Genomic DNA, 15,500 nt, shown 5'->3' with positions numbered 1-15,500 from the left:
AAATACCAACTTCAAATAAATATTTGAAGTGAATTGTATTGAATTGATTTGAATGACACAGACAAATATCTCAAACCTACCTCCAAAGACAAGTCATAGCCAGGTCAAGTGTTTATCGCCAAAAATACAGTTATCCTCCTTCAGGTCTAGGGTCAAGGTCACATGGAGGTCATAATTATAAAGGGGCATATAAACCTCATAATGATACACCCATATGCCAAAGATGTAAGGCATAAGTCAAAGGACAAAACAGTGGTGACCTGTGGTCATGTTTCTTATGAAAAAAATATTTAAGTTGACCTTGGGGTCAAATTTGAAGGTCACTTAAAGGTAATCATGTTATAATATACTTAGCTTCTTGATGATACATCTACATGCAAAATATATAAGGCTTAGATAAAAAAACAAAAAAGTTATAGCATAAATGTAATCTCAGAATGGAATTTGCCATTTTAAATGAGGGGGGGGGGATATTTCAATCTTAAATTAAAAACATTCTAACGGTTAAATTGTTCTAATTTTTTGCCAGAATAACCAACTAATATAATACTACAAATGGTTAGTTTTTAAAAAAAAATAAACGACACATTTTTTTTTAATCCAAGTTTTTAGATTAAAATATTTTGCCAATCATAGTCATTTTGGGTTGCTTCCTCTGAGACCCCTTTTTTTATTTCAGACCAAAATTTTAATTTAGACACCAAAACTATAAGTAAAGGGTATGAATCGACTCAAAATTGCATTATTCATCGCTCTCAATTAAGCTTTTGTCGATTCAGGCTAAATTTAAAAAAAAAATAACATGTATAGACCTATACCCATGTTTTTAGAAATTCAAAAATCGACCGGAATTAGCATGTGATCTATGCCATATTTGGGTGGCCAACACTTTTTTACCAACGGTTCAATTTCTAAAAAATTTTTACAGAATGCTCAGCTATGCCAAACTTATCAATGATGTAAAAATAAGAAAAATTAAACGACAGGTTTTTTTTGGGGTATAGTGTTGGGTACCCCCTTAAACAGTAGCTCAAGTAAAATAATAGACAAAAAGAAAGTACAGCTGAAGGTAAACAACATGTATTGCTTCATGAAGAATAAGACATCGCGTATGCGTGCCATGATTTTTGCGTGCGGACGGACTACTGTAAATGTTTTACGCGAATACCTTTACATGCATTTTGCGTTTCAAAATGGATAAAGTAATGAAAGCATATTCTTAATTAAAAAAAAAAAAACGAAGAAAGTGATGTAATATTTGTTTCTTGAATTTGTTGTTTCAAATTTTTGATGAAAATCAAATGTGTATTAAGAATCTATTCAGATATATTTTATTTCAGTGTGAATTACAGAGAAGATACAGTTATAGCAGCTAATAATGGCAAGTTTTATAAATATCATATTTCAAAATGTACCACTCCTATCAGTTTCTTGTCTCTTCTCGAATTATATTACTAGGTGAATGAGAAAAGAAAAAGAATATCATACGAAGACGGGTTCATTTTGAACAGTGCACCGCTGTCGATGTTATTTCAAATAAATAATTCATATGAGCAAATAAAGAGATAACAACGTGCAATCAGTTATATTCTTTTGTTGGTTATCTGATTTTTCAAAGAGACTGTTATTGTGTAATCACACGGTACCACCTGAATACCGCCACCTTGTTTTCTGTTTTTATTTTTGCAAGGTCGTGTCGCACTTAATTCATTTATTTGTGGATTGAAGTCCCTTCTGGTTTTTTTTTAATGTTATCGAAACATAAACTTGTCTATCGATTTCTTTTTGCAAAACAAAATCTTTCTTATTTTCTTTAAAAAAACGTTCACTACAAACATAGTGCGAATTGGACACACGAATGATTTGTTTTACATATAATATGCAGTTATGTATACCTTTCTTCTGCTTCCCATATTCATCGTCGTTTATAAGCGAAGTGTTGCATTATATTTATATTTAAGCAATACTATCAGACTTAAAAAAATAAACTTGTAAATTAACGCCCAAACCTAAATTTATTGATAGATTGATTGTTGGTTGCTAAAAGGCCAGTGGCAAATATTTCATGCATGTTCAGGACGAAAAACCTAAAGTTATAAAAACTATTGTAGTCCCTTAGTTAATGAAACAATTTCTAGATTCGCACTTTGTACACAGGATTATAAAGATGTATGTTGTTTATGGTCCTTGTATTGCGGCATGATCTAAAAAACGTTAGGCACGTTACTTTATTGCTTTCTTTTGATTTTAATTGCAGCTGAAAATGTCGTTAGGAAGAATAATAGCATCACCAGAGGTCAATTTTGAAAACCTTAGACGGACGAGGAGAAATCTTTTAAAAAATGATATTAAAAAAGCAACAAAATCAAGACTTACAACGAACATTATCAGCCAATTGAATTAGTGCTAAAATAGATACCCCCCCCCCCCCAAAAAAAAATGAGAGAAAAATTGGTGTGATCTTGGTGTTCAAATCAATTTTTAAAGAATTTTTTCTTATCAAAAATCGTTTTGATGAGGGAAAAACATTACATGTTTTTTTTAATTGTCATTTGTTCTTTGCATGTTTTTTTCCCCACATGATGAAAATATTTGGGGAATTAAATAGTTATTTTTTTATTTCAGTGATTAGTATATCATTTACTTGTAAGAATCAATTATGCGACTTTAACTTGTCCAATATTTTTATGAAAGAGGACGGGTAATTAAAAATATTGGACAGTTAAAGGTAACAAAATGGTTTCTTACAAGTAAATGATAATCCAATCGCTGAAATAAAGAACAAGTAAAACAACAGAATGACGTCACAACAATGTTTGAGTTAATGTTAACATGTTTATGACATAATCAAAATAAGACAGGTCAAAGTATATGTTTTGGATAGCAGACACAAGTCGAAATATTTTTAATATCCATTTATATTTTTTTTCATCAAAATAAAAAATAATAAAATCATTGTTTCACTATGGAGCTGAGATGCCCCTCTTATGAACATTTGTTAACCATTCTATATTCCTATCTTTGAATATACGTCTTCCGATCTGCACGTCTAGTAATAAAATTTAAGTCTAAAATGGTAATTTTGATGATAAGCTCATATGACAAGTTTGAACAGAAGATAAATAAGTCATTATCTGTCTTTGAATCAATATACAGACTTATCAACTGCTTTAAATTTTAAGTTATTTCTTTTCAGACAAATCGCTGGCAATCAATTTCAAACTGTTAAGTAGATGTTTATACAAAGGATATGCAATAAAAGTGTGCAGCTAAAAATCAGTTGCATGTCTGTCTGCAAGCAAATTGTCAAAATCTTGTACAGAATTGGATGCAGTTGATCAATGGCTGAGCACACTTTGTGTGAAATAAAGATTGTGGAATGAGCATTCTACTGTGGTACTAACTTCAGAAAAATAGTCTTGCTTTTGTCACTAAAATACGTAAATAACGGACATAATATTATCCGGATTACAGGTGTAAGGTTTTTCCACTAATCTGTGCCAAAAAAATTTGATTTTATTGAGCTTATGTTTTTTTCTTGTTGCAAACTGAGATACGTTTGTTTTCAAACAATTCCGTTGACATAGGAAAGATGTATTTCAATTAAAGGTTGATTGATAATTGAAACTGAAAAAAGTCAACAATCGAGACCTGGGGAAAACCTGATGAAGCAATTTTTTCAATATTTTTAATTGGCATCTATAAACCGATAAATTAAGACCAGAAGTGGCCGTGTAAAAACCATAAATAGCTAATTATATCCCTTATTTCAGCAAATCACATAAAACTCATCTGTGTTGAAATCATTGAAAAGAGTTATATGAGACAGGAAGTCTACATTGAATGTGTATTATCAAATTATAAATATGCCAGTTATTGGTGTCATGTGAAAGTAGCTGCATGGATTAATAACAATAAAAAGACAACTTGAATCACTCGAAAATATACCCAACGAATTATCGGAGTAACCTGTTATATCCAAGCAAATGACTTAAATACTGTAAACCAAATTATTTTCGTGGATACTTTATTTCGCGTTTATTTTTTACTAGCACTGTTTGCGACGATTTGATTCCGCGATTGTCAAATTTGTTTCATGTAGTTAATCAATGACAGATCCATGTCTTATATATTTGCGACGCTTTATATTCGCGTTATTCTTCTACACGCGAAAGTCGCGAAAATAAATCGTTTGTGAAAATTAGTTGGTTTACAGTAATCCAACCGGTAAAACTCATTTGACAAATAATGCTTACAATGAAATCATTGATCTTATCATAACTAAACACTTTTTGATTAATTTCTTTATTTGGCTTGACCTTGTGTTATATGTTATAATAGCTTTTGACATAAACCACTTATAAAGTCCTTTATGACTAACAATTATTAAATTTTCCTTTTAAGAGCTTCTGTTGTGTATTGAACTTAATGTCCTGCCATCTCTGATTCCACCGGCAACTATTTGTATAGTATCTTGTTCTATATCTGTCCTTACTAACAGTTCCTAAAAAAAATGAACACATTATGTTATCATATATTTATGTAACATGTTCAGCCGGTTTTTTTTAAACACTATTATATAATGACGTCTTTACATGTTGTCCTTTGTGTATGTACTGATTGGTAAGGTAGCATAAGGAAAAAAATATTATTTGTAATTTCTGTCAGAAAATATAGTACTCTTTTCCGTTTTGGTATTTTGTTGAGTAGCTTTTGTGATTCGTGACTTGCCCTTAAAACAGAGTTCCACGGGTCGTTCTTACGTTTAATTTTAACACTTTTCCCTCTGGTTGGTTATGATTTATTACTCTTTCTGGAGGCTGTAATTTTCGTTGGTTAGGCATAAATCAGGCCGGTGGAATTTCCGTTTTAACTGTTACATATTTTATCATGCTTTTTGTGATTTAAGATATGGAGAAAGAACATACTTGAAACAAACTTAAAGAAAATAGATAAATGAACGACATACAAGTAAATGTGAAATGACTGTTGTACTTACAGCACAACAAAAACTGTACAAGATGTATAAGTTGGTGTGTCATCTCTCAACTATCAAAATACATACCCACGTGCACGTTACTGAACCAATGTATGATGATATTGTAGGAAATTCTATGTCTGGACAATATAATGAACAAGTCATTGATAGTAAAACAACGTACCATATTCTATAGCGGGGATTTAATCGAATAACTCACCTGAAATCAAATATTCAACTCCTTTGTCTAAGATGACTCCACACGCAGCTGAACTTTGGTTAGATCGAACTTTAAGTGTGCTTGGAACCTTGATCTGTAAAATAATTAAAATAAATGAAAAGATCGATATGGTAAGAATGTGTCTTTCAATTTAGAATCCAATTGTTACTGAACACTACATGTATCTTTAATGTTTATTTATATCTTGCAAAAAAACCCAATTTCCGTATTGCTTTTATTGAAATTCGCTACAATTGATATATCAAAATCGTTCTTAGAGAAATTCACCTTAGTGACGTACGTTGATATACCTTTATTAGTTTATTTGTCATTTGAACTCTGGCGGAGTGTTGCTTTATTGACAGTTATGCCACATCCTCTTATTGTTTTTATCAAATCTATTTCAACCTGCATATATCTGTTTCCTTTCATGGTTCTAGTATACCTTTGGTATTTTGCGTTCTAGCTTTGCTGTTTGAGGTTTCAGTTAGGTTATGGATTTCGAATACTTTGACCTCAAGGATTACCGGCAGGACATAAATTGTCAAAAAGTACCTATTCACCAAAATTGATACAGTAGAAACTATTACAATTTTGGTTAAAGGTTGTTTGATATGAATAAAAGTAACTTGATTTTTGGTTTTTATTACTCGAATGATCAGATGAAAAAAAGGTATTAAAACGGTATTTCAATACACACAAAAAGGTGACATGGGAGAAAGTATTGTTAAACATTGATAAATGGGTGTTTGGAAGCCAATGCAATATTCAGCACTTTCTTAAGGTAGTCCAAAATAAAAATTTATGGCATCTGTGTGTTTTATCAAATTATTACATGACTATTAGTTAATCGATGGTCAATAAGCACAGAGACACTTTAATTCACAAATCAAATATTGTTCAGATGAAAAACAATGTATTTTTATTGTTATTTTAGCTGGCAATACACAATTTTCTGCTCCCAAAAAAGGAACGTTTAATTTTGTAACTTATTAAATACGCATAATATGGGTTCATCGTAAGTATGAAGAAATAAAAGATTCAGTGCCTGATTTGTAAATCTTTTGTTTATATTAGTTTTCCTTCTAATTGTCTTCGTGATATTATGTTTCTTTTGGTCTTCTGAATTGTGATGTGACTCGCTATTTATCTTATTGTACGATTCAGACACAGTGAGTGTTAGCATTATTATTTCTATTGTTTTCACCCTTGAATTGGTATTTACATTGTTTAAACCTTATATAGAAAAAACTTACTTCATACGACATGTTCTATCAACGAAAAAACGACGTCATTGTCAAATTCATCATTAACACCTATTTTGTCAGCGTAATTTATTTATGTTTAATTGTAAGTTTGTTTGACTCTTTAAGTTTGCTGTGCTGTATGTCTCATGGTCAGATTGACCTATCATGTCTGGTTGTGTTAGTGACCCAATTTTTGTCAATCTACAATCTAAATTTAATGATATTAATTATATACTACCTTAAAATTATAATTCACTGCCACTGTGTATTCTATTTCACCTCCTTTGAGAGGCTTCATATCTGTAACTCGTCCTCGTGAAGCTTTAAAACATAAATATAGATATTTAATGATGGCGCTATAATATGTAGTGTTTGTATATAGATCACATTGCATGGCAGAAATATAAATGGTAAGAAATGCAAGGCAGCTTGATATTTTGTGTTGATAAAACAAGATTACATTTAAATATAGATAAAGCATCGATTCCACATTGATTTGTATTTTTCCTTTTTTGTTTAATTTCATAAAAAAACGGTATCTCAATACCACATGGAATTTAAAGTAAATTGACAAACAAAACTGTATTAATTATAATTATCAGAAACGTGGCAGTAAAAAAGTGGTAACACATACAAAAATGAGTTTAGGGAAGCATTAACAGGATGAAACATAAGATGCATTATGACTATTAAACATTTCAGCAGAATAGCCATATTAATCCACTGTATACTTTGCTGGTTTACCAAACAATGAATAAAATTTGGTGATTTAATAATTTTTAAGACCTAATCATCTTGTATTGACGAAGTGCTCAGTTACAGAGTTAACTTGTATAATGTATGAATCAACCGTGATGATAAAAAGGCTAGGTAAGTAATATGCATTCACTTTTCTAACAGCATTATTTTTGTCTCGTGTCAATTCTCCGTTTCGGAATCTAATGCATCCTGTGTAATATTTTCAAAAGCGAATACCAAAACGTTGTGATTGGTTTAAAACGCAATAAACAATAGAAATTCAACCAATGACGTTACGATATTTCAGTTTGGTGTAGGAACAATGAGATTACCAATAGTCCTCTAGATTATGAAAAGGCGAATTATAGATATCCAATGTATGTGAAAATTGAGGAAGTCATAAAATCAAAATATCTGCAAATATCTACAAATATATATGGATATTACCAAATGTAGTGGAACAGAACCTTTCTTGATCTGTTCCAGGAAGACACGTACACCCGTAGGCCTCGGAAATTAAATTTACCAGTACAACACAAACGATGGTCACTATTGTTAGCTTCATGGTTATTCTGAAACCAAGAGGTCTCTATGATGTTTGATATTGAGACTGTCAGTTCAAATTATCAACGTTTTATTAAACATGTGTTACACAAATGCAATATATAATATCAAAACCATTTGCAAATATTATAAAGACAAACCAGATTATATTTTGGTAGGCAATAATGTTTGTTCTTTACTATATATAAAACAAATAGATTATTATCACAAAATGTCATCATCTGACCTGACCGGTACCGTAACAACAAGAGTAAATTAGGGCACAAGAAGTTTAACGATGTCTAAATTTTATATAATCAATGGGGCGAATGTAAGGTGAAAACATAAAATATACGAGACAAAAACCAAAAACAACCTAAAAGTGCATAAAATCTTATAAGTATAAAATGTATGGACATGACTATATTACTTGTAATTATAGCAGGTTTTAAAAATGAAAAAAAAACAAAAAAACAAAAAAAAAAAAAAACAGGTCATATCATATATGTAATGTTTTAAAAAAGTTTAGAAACACATTTTGATATAACAGTGAAGTATAAAAAATATATATCTTACCTTCTGTTAGTGAATAGTTAAATGTTTCTTTGCTTGTATTATTAACTTGTATATATATGTGCTTGTGAACCGGATTTTGTAATATTTTTTCATTATTAATCACTACGAAAACAAATTTTTATGACATAATTGTTTTGTTGTGCATCAATTCTTGTCACAATAATTGTTTTACCTACTTGAAATGTTAATTTGGTTTGTAAATTTTAGAAGGTTATTTCCCATACATATGTATCATCAGGATGTATATGATACAGAAGACAGGTTGATATGTTATATTTTTAGAACTTAATATTTCTCAATTCCAAGTTTACATTCATTAAGGCGATAATTTAACCGATGCTTGATAAAATTGAGAATGGAAATGGGGAATGTGTCAAAGAGACAACAAACCGATCATAGAACAGACAACAGCAGAAGGTCACCAACAGGTATTCAATGTAGCGAGAAATTCCTGCACCCGGAGCCGTCCTTCAGCTGGCCTCTACACAAATAAAGATACTAGTTAAAACTTACAAATGCATGTTAACGAGACAAACAACGGCAATAAACAGTAGTATACCACGGTTCGAAAGTCATAAATCGATTGAGAGAAAACAAATCTGGGTCACAAACCAAAACCGAGGGAAACACATCAATTACAAGAGGAAAACAACGAAACAACAGAAACTCCGATTCGTAAGTGCAACAAAAAACTTATCGAAAAAAGCAAAACTAACTGAAAGGAACTATAAAAAAACAACTGTCATGTTCCTGACTTGGTACAGGACATTTTAATAAAAAAAAATGGTGGACTGAACCAGGTTTCGTGACGAAACATACGAAATCGCAACAGCTAAAAAAACGAGACGTGAGCTTCTCGTTATATCAATTTCTCAACTTCAAGATGTCATTTCTAATTAACTAGTTGCTATTTCTTAGTTCCAAGTTGATAATTTTTAATTCCAAGTTTCCAAATTTGACATTTTCAAAGTTCCAAGTTCAAATTTTATTTCCAAAGTTCCAAGTTTAAATTAGATATTTTGAAAGTCCCAAGTTAATATTTCTCACATCTAACTTGACTGCTTCATTTTGTTCAAGATGAAACTATCAACATGAAAATAAAAATAGTAAGAAATGTCAGCTTGGAATTGCAACAGGAGAATTAAGAATATAAAGTTTATCATGGCATTACATAGATATAAGAAGATGTGATATGAGTGCCAATGAAACAACTCTCCATCCAAGTCACAATTTGTAAACGAAAAACTGTTATAGGTCAATGTACGGTCTTCAACACAAAGCCTTGGCTCACTCCGAACAGCAAGCTATAAAGGGCCCCAAAATTGACTAGTGTAAAACAAATTAGAACGGGGGAAACGGTCTAATCTTTACACAAAAAGAGACAAAAAAAAACCGCTAATAAATCACATAAACACACAAAAATTACTGGACATAATGCTGGTTAGTGTTGTGGAATTTTGTTAACCTCACCCATCAGTTCCGCAGAAATGTCTCTTAGATTTTTATCAAAATAAAAAGAGAGCCTTCTTCTTAATAAAACATAAAAGTAAGAATGAAATAAAAAATAGCCATGCTAAACTAAGACCAAGAAATTTGCCCTTTTTACACACACACGTACACATTAAATATTTTCACTCACTAAATTGAATACTTCGTAAACCTTAAACGTTTTGTTTGAAGTGTTGAGACAATACAAATATGCCACGAATGCATCCTTAATGTAAATGTTACGTTTGATTAACATTGGAAAGGTTAACCTTGACCTACAAGTAAAGCGCAACATACTTTTTAACTTAGAGAAACTTTTAAGCATTTGACGACTAAATATTAATTTGAGTATATGAAAATGCCGCGATACTTGTATTATTTAAAGAGTCAAACAATTAAGTGAAACTTTTACCTTCATGAGTAAAAATACATTGATCAAAGTTTCTTAATACATTTACGATGCAAGATTTCACTGCATGTAACTTAAAATAACTCAAAATAATAATAAAGAGGTAATTGAATCAATGTACACAAATTTGACCAAAATCTTACAAAGTAATCGTTGAATACTAAAATGTATATCTAAATCACCAAAATATTTACAAAAATAATCATTTAACAATGCATGCAGTGATGATTAATGTACCAACGTTTCGTACGACTTTTAGACTTCACACCCCCAACTATTATTGAAAATGAACTCCGAAGACTGCATAAGTTCATAAATATCAAGCAAAATAGCTAGCAAACAGGTGCTATTCACTTCTTGAAGGTTCATGTTTGAATAATTTGTCAAACATTGTATACATTCCAAAATATGGACTCGCTTTTGGAATATAGTATTATTATAAATAACGCGAAATGGTATTTCCGTATCCCTCTCAATGTTAATATTTGTAACAAAAAAAATTATCTTTCATTTTTTATGTGTATTTCGTGATAAACACCCTCTTATGAACTATCAACAAATATTTTAACTTACCTGAAGAGCAACAGACGATAAAGTTGATCAAGTTTATTAATCGACGGTCACTCTACAAATGCCACAAACATACAAAAAGTAATGTAACTTTGTTTCCAGTTAAGGTACAATACAGATGTTCTACTTAACTGGAAAATGATTGAAAAACCTGAGACCCCTGTACAGTCCTCGTGCCTTATACAATCACAAAAATATGTCGCTTGAATTACAAATAAGTGATTTCTGAAATGACTCAGGATTAATTATTGTTACGTAAGAAAAGATTCAGAATTATTTTCAGCTGTTACTATCTATGATTATCAAAAGTATTATGTTAAAACATATTTCCGTCTTTGCGAAAATAAGTTGACACTTTTTAAAATAGTAATTTCCACCACTAAACGTTTTACATACACAAATCTGTAAATGTTAATTACAAGAGATTTATTCTTCAATCATTTTGTCATTACATCATTAAAAAGTAATATCACAAAAATAATGAACTCCGAGGAAAATTCAAATGGGAAGTCACCGATGATGTGGCAATATAAAAAAAGCTTAGCTCAAATACATAAAACGAATGGATAACAACTGTCATATTCCTGACTTGGTACAAGCATTTTCTTATGTAGAAAACGGTCGATTAAACCTGATTGTATATCTAATCTAAACCTTTCACTTGTATGAAAGAGGGACGAAAGATACCAGAGGGAGAGTCAAACTCATAGATAAAAAAAAAAAAGACTGACAACGTTAACGCCATGGCTATTAATGAAAAGAAAAACAGACAAATAATAGTACAGAAGACACAACATAGAAAACTAAAGACTAAGTAACACGAACCCCACCAAAAACTGTATGACAGTCGCATCAAATTCCATTATATTGACAACGATGTGTGAAAAAAAAGCAGACATGATAGGCATAAGTGTAAAAAAAAGCAGATGCAGCAGTCAACATTGTATTATATTTTTAATTCGTATACATTAACAAATTTGATTCATTTAGGGATAAGTACAAGTTAAACTATATTTTCGAAGGTAGAGAGAAAACGGCGGATGGTAAAAAGCATATTGCACAGCAAAAAGCATATTGCAGGGTTATTTTTTGAATATCTAAAAACCGATATACTTTGTGACGTCATGTAATGAATTTCATGATATTGTTAAAAGTTTTATAAAAAATATCTATAATCGGTTATTTGAAGAAAAAAATCTTCAGATAGATATTATTTAAAAAAAAAAAAAAAAATGAAATAACAAATGATATGTTGTTATTGTTGTTGTTATTGTCTAGGAGACAATATGATATTTATAAAATTCCAACAAAATCAAATGAAGAATTTTATACAAATATTAATAATATATAACAATTATAGCTTATTTATGAGGTCAATACAGGATATATCGACCCAAAGAAGTATATCGGAACTCTTATCACTATAAAAACTAACTAATATGTAACAAGGAAGCACAAAAAGGCATATATTCAAAGCATATTAGCAAATATCAAAGAAAAGAATACACAAATTCACCATAGCACAATAACACAATGGCGAGATGTATAAAGTACAGAGCCACGTTCTATGTATAAAAAAAACACAAGAAAGCATGTAGACAAAGAACAATAGCAAACATGAAAGACAAATATAAACAAAATTATCATAGAACAATAGCACAATGAAAGTACACAGCCACGTCATATGTATCAAACAGACTAAACAGTAAACGTAATATTCATTAAACCAAATAAAAGAATACTATAACATGTTATTAAGATTAAAAAAAAACTACACCAGTACCCAGAACAGATCCCTATACTTCAAGACCGTCGTGTATCATTTGTGAAGTTGATACGAAATAGCTGTCAACTAGGTTTTGGAACTTTCCGATGAAATTTTATTTTTGAAAAGGACGAGACGTTCCTTGACATACATGTTCCCCTGGTTCGTTAGCTTTCTGCTCAGACACTGGTGACGTTTCACAAAGTCTGAGTAGGAGCTGCAAGCTGTTACATACCGAATAAGTTGGGAAATATATATCCCATATGCAGTATATTGGTATATTACTACTAAGGTGAGGGAACTTTATAATTGCAATATCAAAACCGTTTGGTTTTTCACAGATTATGGTACTCAGATTACAGTGTATGTCGAATTCGAGGCATAAGTCTAAAAATATGGCGGAAGAAGCCGTGTCGGTTGTTTCTTTAATTTCTGTTCTGGAGGATATATTAATGGAATTCAATCAGAAAAGTTTAGATTGTTAATGAAAAGAACATCATCAAAATATCTGAATGTGAAATTAAATGACCTGGCTTCTTTGATTGTCTTGTTTTAGACAAGTGTCTGAAGAGACTCCGATCCATATGAAAATAAGAAGAGGTCGACAAAGAGAGGCACACAGTTGGTTGCAATAGGAATGTCGACAATTTGTTGTAAAAGTCTTCCTCCAAATTCAACAATAAGTTGTCAATAAGAATCTCCAGCATACAGATCACTTGTTCCTTGAACAATATATGCCTTATGGTATCCCAAAGTAATATATAAACAGCGTATGCTACCATTTTTATGGATAATGGTGGTATACAGGGTTGAAAAATCAAACGTTTTGTTAGAACTAATTTCAGAAAAAGATCGAGATTAAAAATTATCTAGAAGTTCGAAAGAGTTTTTTTTTATCCACGAATGGGTAATAACACGCCGCGAGTAAACAGGTTTACAGTAATTCTGAAGCCCTGTTTCACTGCGCACAAATTTTTTTTCAATCTTACGGACAATTCTAAGTCGAACATGCAGATGACCCGGTAATGAATCATTGTTTGTACGGTATTTTATAACGCTTAGATACAAGTACAAACAAACTAAATCCTCCGATTTGTTGTTCAATGCAATGGTCACTGATGTCATGAAGGACTTATCTCATCCTTGATGAATGATGTGTTTTTGTGTATATGATTACCTGAGTGCTTATTTATTACTGATTATTTTAGTAGTTAAAGACACTTGTAGTAGTACGATTTACATACAAAGACAATATTATTTAAACATGTTAAAGCTTTGTCCGCAAGAACCTCAACGTTCTTATCATGAAGAGATGACATACATTTCACGTTTCTCTATAAATGGACATTGGTCGACCACTCACACATTTTTTTATCAAATTTTCCGGCTCATCTTTTAGCCCATGATCTGGCATAGTCCCCAATGGAATCCATACGTATTTTAAAGTTATAGTTCCAATAAATTGATGTGTTGGGGTTCCATTTGAATCAATTAATGCAATTTAAAATTGTTAGGGTGAAATAAGGTAATGTGATGTTAACTGTTACCTTATGATATTTATCTCTCTCAAGATGATTAGTTTAATTCTCTAACAATGTGTAAAAACCCGTCGTAGACATATAAGATGAGAGCATTTAGGCATTGATTTGGTTAATCTATGAAAGAGGGGTGAACGATACCAGTTCATATGAGCAACAATACGGATGCCACATGTGGAGCAAGTTCTTCCCTTCCGGAGCACCTGAAATCAACTCCCAGTTTTGGTAGGGTTCGTGTTGTTGTTTAACCCCTATTTGTTACATTTTGTTTACGCATCGTTGTCAATATAATGGAATTTGATGCGACTGTCTTACAAGTGAGAGGTTAGGCGCTATAAAACGAGGTTCAATCCACCATTTTCTACATTTGAAAATGCCCGTACCAAGTCAGGAATATGACAGTTGTTGTCCATTTGTTTTATGTGTTTCATCATTTGATTTTGTCATTTGAATAGGGTCTTTCCGTTTTGAATTTTCCTCGGAGTTAAGTATTTATGTGATTTCACTTTTTTCATTAAATAAAAAAATTGTGCATACGTGGTGTGAGGCAATCTGTATCTTTAACTGTGACAGATTTAAATAAATAACATTTTTGAAATGGAACCAATTACACTTTTAACTTTGCATTTTTGATTCAATATACATGTCTTCCTTAGATTGATTGATAGGTGGTGTGTTAACGACACTTTTAAGCGCTACTTTTGGGCTATTTCGTGGCGGTCAGTTATTATTGGTGGGGACGCCGAAATGCCCGATGAAAAACAACCGATCTTCGATAGGAAAACTAACGATACTAGTCAACAAAGATTGGGGTTCGAACTAGCTCATGGATCTCATGGAACTCATGGATCTACAATCTGTCGATACCTGTAACTTGGCATTGCACAAGGTCATGTTTTTCTCTTGCTGTTCATGACGTCTTTACACTAAATCCATTGGATGTTGGATGTGTACGGATTGATAGTTTAGTCTTAGTTGCATGATTTTTTTATTAGTTGTTAGTGACTTTGAACTAGCTGTCAGATAACTGCGAGTAATCTCAGATCTGTTCATTGTGTCTTTTTGTGTCGGGATGTATAAGTACCGGGCCACGTCCACTTGTATATTTGTCCATCTGATGAGTTAAGTCTTTTTCAACTGATTTTTATAGTTCGTTCTTATGTTGTACTGTTATACCACTGTCCCAGGTTAGGGGAGGGTTGGGATCCCGCTAACATGTTTAACCCCGCCACATTATTTATGTATGTGCCTGTCCAAAGTCAGGAGGAGCCTGTAATTCAGTGGTTGTCGTTTGTTTATGTGTTACATATTTGTTTTTCGTTCATTTTTTTACATAAATAAGGCCGTTAGTTTTCTTGTTTGAATTGTTTTACATTGTCTTATCGGGGCCTTTTATAGCTGACTATGCGGTATGGGCTTTGCTCATTG

The 15,500-nt window shown here is 31.5% G+C and overlaps 1 protein-coding gene across 1 annotated transcript; it reads right to left on the bottom strand.

Annotated features, from left to right (window-relative positions):
• Window positions 1-4,289: 4,289 nt before the first annotated feature.
• Window positions 4,290-8,406, bottom strand: LOC143074390 (NTR domain-containing protein-like). Its single transcript, XM_076249872.1, has 5 exons — window positions 8,303-8,406; window positions 7,631-7,755; window positions 6,684-6,766; window positions 5,199-5,292; window positions 4,290-4,504 (listed from the first exon to the last, which is right to left on the bottom strand). Exons 2-5 carry the CDS (start codon window positions 7,746-7,748, stop codon window positions 4,377-4,379), a joined length of 423 nt encoding a protein of 140 aa, XP_076105987.1. The 5' UTR covers window positions 7,749-7,755; window positions 8,303-8,406; the 3' UTR covers window positions 4,290-4,376.
• Window positions 8,407-15,500: the final 7,094 nt, after the last annotated feature.

Source organism: Mytilus galloprovincialis, chromosome 5 (assembly GCF_965363235.1).
Source record: "Mytilus galloprovincialis chromosome 5, xbMytGall1.hap1.1, whole genome shotgun sequence".
Classification (NCBI taxonomy): Eukaryota; Metazoa; Mollusca; class Bivalvia; order Mytilida; family Mytilidae; genus Mytilus; species Mytilus galloprovincialis.
Note: the sequence above shows the minus strand (reverse complement) of the source record. Positions and strands in the feature narration are given on the sequence as shown.

What these genes read in the sequence shown, in the direction of transcription:
- LOC143074390 (XM_076249872.1), bottom strand. Translation starts at nt 7,748, where the DNA reads ATGAAGCTAACAATAGTGACCATCGTTTGTGTTGTACTGGTAAATTTA. An exon ending in GTTCTGTTCCACTACATTTG is followed by an intron (nt 6,767 to 7,630) that starts GTAATATCCATA and finishes TATGTTTTAAAG; the next exon opens with CTTCACGAGGACGAGTTACA. An exon ending in CAGTGAATTATAATTTTAAG is followed by an intron (nt 5,293 to 6,683) that starts GTAGTATATAAT and finishes ATTATTTTACAG; the next exon opens with ATCAAGGTTCCAAGCACACT.